The 5,904-nt window shown below is 40.2% G+C and overlaps 1 protein-coding gene across 4 annotated transcripts; it reads right to left on the bottom strand.

Moving 5' to 3' along the window:
• Positions 1-5,435, bottom strand: LOC122279269 (trihelix transcription factor ASIL1-like). Of its 4 annotated transcripts, none has more exons than XM_043089779.1 (2): positions 4,125-5,435; positions 1-492 (listed from the first exon to the last, which is right to left on the bottom strand). In XM_043089779.1, the coding sequence occupies exons 1-2, from the start codon at positions 4,981-4,983 to the stop codon at positions 476-478; spliced, it is 876 nt and encodes a 291-aa protein (XP_042945713.1). In that variant the 5' UTR covers positions 4,984-5,435; the 3' UTR covers positions 1-475. The 4 variants fall into 4 exon arrangements, 2 of the variants coding, with proteins under 2 accessions (XP_042945713.1, XP_042945715.1); XM_043089781.1 differs by having other exon boundaries at positions 1-489; positions 4,125-5,433; XR_006229539.1 differs by having other exon boundaries at positions 140-489; positions 597-5,431.
• Positions 5,436-5,904: the final 469 nt, after the last annotated feature.

The following is a 5,904-nucleotide window of genomic DNA, read 5'->3' on the forward strand; positions in this document are numbered from 1 at the left end:
GACCCAGAATCCACTACATTCATATATAACACCCAAGAGATATATGTCCCTGACCTATTTCGAGCTTTAATAAGACAACTTAGACAAAGACAATGGAGGAACCAGTAGTTGACTAGGTTGTCATCTTCGATCATGAGACTAGATCGTTTGAATGGTGATTTTCTCATTTAATGCTGGACAAAAATCAAGCTAAAAACTGAAACTAGTTAAAAATCAAGAGGATATTACAGTTAGAATCAAATACATTGGACGACATTCAGGCCTAGTGCAGCCGCCCAATTAAGTTACATGATAGAGAAAAAGAAAGGGCAAAGAAATGTCCCAGATAACAGGACATCACATAACTCTTTAACAAATTCATCTGCGGGAGATTTTCCGATGCCATTATCTGCTAGAACAATTATGTACTTCGTCACAACTGTCGATTCAAGATGTTACACATGCTTCCCAGGCAAAGCTGTCCATGGCTAGGCTGCTAACTGTATAAATCTGCTACAAAATTCAGAACTGAAACTGATCACAGATAGGAAATGAAAACATATATATAAGACTACAGCAGGCACAATGAAGACTCTAGGAGTAACTTGTTTCTTTACCCGGTATACGCCCTATATAGGCTTTTTATTCCATAGTACGAAATCAATCCAGAAATACCGAGGAGTAACCCAATGGAAACCAGCAACATCTCTCAGAAACCTGTGGTTATGTTTTTCAATTGCCATTTTCATATGTGAAATGCATACAGGCATGACCACACCATGATCTTCCAGTGCCAGGCTAATTATCCAGGAAAGGGACGCCCAATATCAAGCTATTATATTGATTATCATTGTCTAAATCTGTCACTTTGGTTAACAGAGCAGATGAACTAAACAAGGAGTATCCCAAGACAGGATTTAAGTTTATGCATTTTGGAAATTGTTCGAGCTCTTCATGTGCGTGGTACATGTCAAGGCACTGAGCTATCTAACATCAACATGGTAAGATAACTGGAGGCGACTATTTCTTTAATTTGACCAAAGTTTTTTTAGTCCTAGGATGATTCAAAGGGTAAAGGTATCATGCACGAGAATTAAACCATTTTTTAACATCCATGTAAAAATCAAGAAGGATGGGGAAAGTGCCTTAGTTTTTTTTTTTATGCTAAAAACTGTTTCACTTCCTATTACTCAATTGGCGTTGAAAGCAACAGTTTCAACTCTTTCTAGTGCTCAACAAGCATTTAAAGTATGTGAGTGCATTTCGAATGGCCATAAAACAAATGTCGATGATGCGTAAGTGAGGTTTTCCATGCAATGAAATGCCCGGTACATCGCTAACAGCCTCATGTATTTGAGAGAACCAAACTGTAAAGAATATCATTACAAGCTATTATCTATCTCCAGACAGACAGTAACATACCTGCTTTACATAATGTAAAACCTATCAACATTCAACCATATAAATAAAATCATCATTTTACCAATTTCACCCCAGAATACAAATCAATCGAGTATGAAAAGCAGTCAATAATACTTGAACATATAAAAAAGTGGGGAGTGAAAAAAGGGAGAGTATGTACCTATTCATAAACTCCTAGTCCAAATATACTGGTAAAAAATTAAAATTAAGATAATAGAATTCACCACAAACTGCACTGACAAATTCAATATTCTGTGTTAAAAAAATATAATTAAATCAATTGGACCTGCACCTTGGTCACCACAGAAATGGGAGTTAATTCATGTCCTCAGAATATTTCCATTCCAACTAACAGAGATAGACAACTTTCCCATCCAGATGGGAGAGTTACGAGCCCAATTTTTTTAGTGCATGCAAAACATACTGGTTATTGTTTCCATATCTCACCACAGTGCCTCCATGGGGAAATAGCATAGACAGGTTTGAGACAGAGTTCTTCCAGCCCAACCTAAGGTCACTGCAACACCCCCTTCACCTCCCCCCAACAACAAACAAAAAATAAAAAAACTAAACAAAAAATTGAAAGAAAGAAAGTAGACAACTCAAGTTTAGACATTACATCTTAAAACGCACCTCCAACCTAGTTAACAAAACCAACCCCATCCCAGTAGAAGGTTAATTGTTAACCCACTTAAATGGGTCTACTTTGTATGAAGTGCAACTAGAAGAACAATAACAGCATAATAGTGAAAATTACTGACCCCAAACCTGCATCCTGATTCAAGACAAGTTACTTGATCGACTCAAGAGAATCTCAAATATCTGAGAACAGGACAAGCTACTTGATCGACTCAAGAGAATACAAAATGCATTCTTTATGACAATCTCCTAACCAATCAGCATCCTGATTCCTGAATGTTTCTCAGCTAAAACCTTTACTTGCATTCCTGTGCTAAAAACCACATAGGACTGTGATGCATGTTCAACACAGACTAACCAACTGTGTTAAAACAGGTAAGGAGAGTACAACTTACAAAATCTGGCAGATGAATATCCATTTCATAATTCTCAGAGGAAGCTGAAATCTCCTAGAATAACCTCATACACATTGGGTCACCATCTCTTTCTGCAGTCCATTTTAACTAATTTGAATTTATAAAGCTTGACCCAACACTTGGGTATTTACTAGTTTCCATAAATTTTTATATTACTAAAAAAAATAAAACTCCCTCCAAGGGATTCAGATATTTGCAATTCAAAAGATCCTACATAACTCGAACTGTGAGTCTTTTGTTCCATTACTAAAAGCAGAATGTAATTGTTGACAGTTCTTATCAACCGTATCTTACAATACCAAAACGCTCAACAAAAAGATTCAATAACCGTGCTCACTAAGTTATGGAATGCTCGACTGAAGAAAGAAGGATGGCACTCTTCTTTGAAAAAAGGAGTTGCTCACCTTACCACACCAACCACCTTAGTGCTGGAACTTCTCCTTTTGAGTTTATAATTATCAAAATATTTTATTCGATGGGAAGAAAAAAAAAAAAAATTTTTCCAGTGCTTTTCAAAACCCTGATTTTATTGTATAATTTTTTTTAGACAAATGATCGGACCATGCACATCGCAAATCTCCAACCTTTTTTATAGGGTAAATTTTATTGATATTTAATAAGAAAACAGTGTGTTACCCCATTATAAAGTATACAAGAGAACCACCTGACTAGAAAACAGAAAAGCGCTAGAAATTCATGAATCTACATCCTGTCCAGGCAATTCCACATACTATTTAACACCATTTCAAGCCTCCAGAAGTAAACTCATTCTCAAAGCATAAATCCAGGACCAACTCGCCAACCTATAAAAGACATTTAATTGAAAGGATCCCTCCTTAACAAACTGAGAACAAGCAAAATTAACATGAAACACGCATGCATTAAGCACCTCTTATGCATCATGGCCCAAAAGCTCATCACTAATTCTCAAAACAAAGTCCGTGCCTCACAAATACCCTATCAGTCAGATGCCATAGAATTCTAAGAACAAGCAAAAGTAATATGAAACATGCATGCATTAAGCAGCTATTATGCTTCATAGCCCAAAAGCTCATCACTAATTCTCAAAACAAGGTCCGTGCCTCAAGATCATGGGCGCTCTGGAACCTCAAAGACACAAATGTAACTCAAACAAAGACCTTTCAACTTACTGCCATTTGACGCCCAAAATGCTTGAACAATTGATAAAAGAGAATGCCAACTTCACAATTGGCTTCATTATTATTTTCTGTTTCAAGTGCAGTGACCTTACAGTTACCTTCTTTCATTTAATTAATAAATAATGAGCACCTTTTCATTCAAACTAGCAAAGCGAGAAATAAAAGGAAAAAGGCAAGCGTCCGCTTTCATAGTAAAAAATTATAAACGCCATGTCATTACAATTCTCACATTAGAGCATTTAAAAACTGCCTAAGATTACTCTTTTCACCAACAAACAATCAAGGGGAGAGTTCCCTAAAACCTTCAAGATGTATAGCTTCCTCAAACCATTCGAGTCATCAAGTTTCACCAGTCAATGAGTTTTGACAACATACATAATCTTGAATACCGGATTGTGCTTACGATCTAATATTGTTCCTTTATAGATCCATATCTATATTCACCCAAGTCCAAAATCTATGAATTAGAACGAAAACAAATTGTAGAAAGATGATAAATTTCCCACACCGTTGGATCTAGAACGTTTGCCACGCTTGATTTTCTCGAGCTGAACCTGCGTGTCCATGAACATATTCATCCTCTGCACCTCCAAGTCCTTAGCGAACTGCATCCTTTGCTTCTCCAACTCAACCATCTGCATCAACTTTTCCCTCTCCACCCTCTCGTACACTTCTCCGAATGTCTCTATCGCCCTCGCCAGCCTCCTCATCCCCTCTATCTCCTCCACCTCCTCGCTCTCCCTCTCCTCCTCCTCCTCATCCTCATCCTCCACGTCATCTTCCGCCGAAGCAGCAGCCGCAGCCGCCATCGCCGAGTAGTTCCTCCTGAAAGACCCCTCGTCCATCGCCGAAACCGTCCTCTTCTGCGGCAACACCACCAGCGCAGTAGATGGTGACGGCGCCGTTTTCTTGCTGTAGAGAGGGACGGCCAGCGGCGGAGAAGGCGACAAGGACGGAGACGGTTGCGGAGGCGGTTTTTTGACGGAGACGTTGGATCCGATGAGAGCGTCGAGGCGTTCGAAGAAAGGCCAAGAAGAGACGAGGGTTCCGTCGGAGGAAGAAACCCTAGCCTTCTCGATCTTGTACTTCTTCTTGATGGTGTCGATCCGGTTTTTGCACTGGACGTCAGTACGGTGGGTTTTCTTGGTGTGGCCGTGGAGGGCATTGACGGCGTCGGCCACGTCCTGCCAGTCCTTCTGACGGAGGTTCCCCCGGTTAAGCTCGAGGTAACGGCTGCCCCAGGCGTCAATCAGAGTGGAGGTGGCGTCCTCGCTCCAGCAGTCCTCTCGGACCGGCAAGGGGCGGGAGTGAGCAGCGGCCGGTGGGGTCGTCGACGGAGGCGAGAGGGTATCCGTAAGGTCACCCATCAGGAGCCAGGTGGTGGTGGTGACTATAGTTTCGGGTGGGAGCGGGGGATGGTTGGTTTAAGGGGGTAAAGGAGGAATGAAGGCAAAGCATAGAAACAAAAACACGGGGGGGGGGGGGGGGGGGTAATGGTCGGTGAGTAAGCGGCGATGAAGTGCCGGGCGCATGAGCCGTAAGTCTTGGGGTTCATACGGTACGGTCGAGCCGTTGAGGGGTCGCCGGGGGCGGGCGCGTGAGGTGAGAGGATCGACCATTTGGGCTATCGGCTTTGGGCCGATGTAATTGCAATGGAATCGGCTCGGCTCGGTCCGGTCCGGTCCCGTCGAGCTGGCAAGGAGGTTGAATTGAGCTTCCAAACTGAGGTTCCTAACTTATGTACCTTGGATTGGTTAGTTCACGTGGGCCTATCTCTCTCTCTCTCTCTCTCTCTCTCTCTCTCTCTCGGCTGTTCCGTTGGAATGGCAGTTACTATTAGTGGAGCCGCAGATGCTACCCACGAGGCAATATTATCCAGTGTCTGCCACTGCTCTGTGGACCAGACGATCAACTTCTCCTGCTCTATCTGCTTTCGGATTCCTCTCTTCTTTCTCCCACCCCCACCTTTTTTTTTTTAATTTTTTTATTATTTTTTAAAGAATTTACCAATCACAACTTAAACTAATCACGCTGAGATTGAATTTTTAGCTATATTTTATTATAATTCAATTCAGTTTGATTATGGTCTGATTTAGATAGTAAAAATATTTTATTTTATTTTATTATTATAATTTTTTAAATTTTTATATAAAATATAATAAATAATATAATATTTTCAATTCTTAAAATAATAATAATATTAAAAATTAATATTTTAATAATATTTTATTTAATTTTTAACTTTCATTTTAACTTATATAATGTCAACTCACTATTCAAGTAACACA

Source organism: Carya illinoinensis, chromosome 10 (assembly GCF_018687715.1).
Source record: "Carya illinoinensis cultivar Pawnee chromosome 10, C.illinoinensisPawnee_v1, whole genome shotgun sequence".
NCBI lineage: Eukaryota > Viridiplantae > Streptophyta > Magnoliopsida > Fagales > Juglandaceae > Carya > Carya illinoinensis.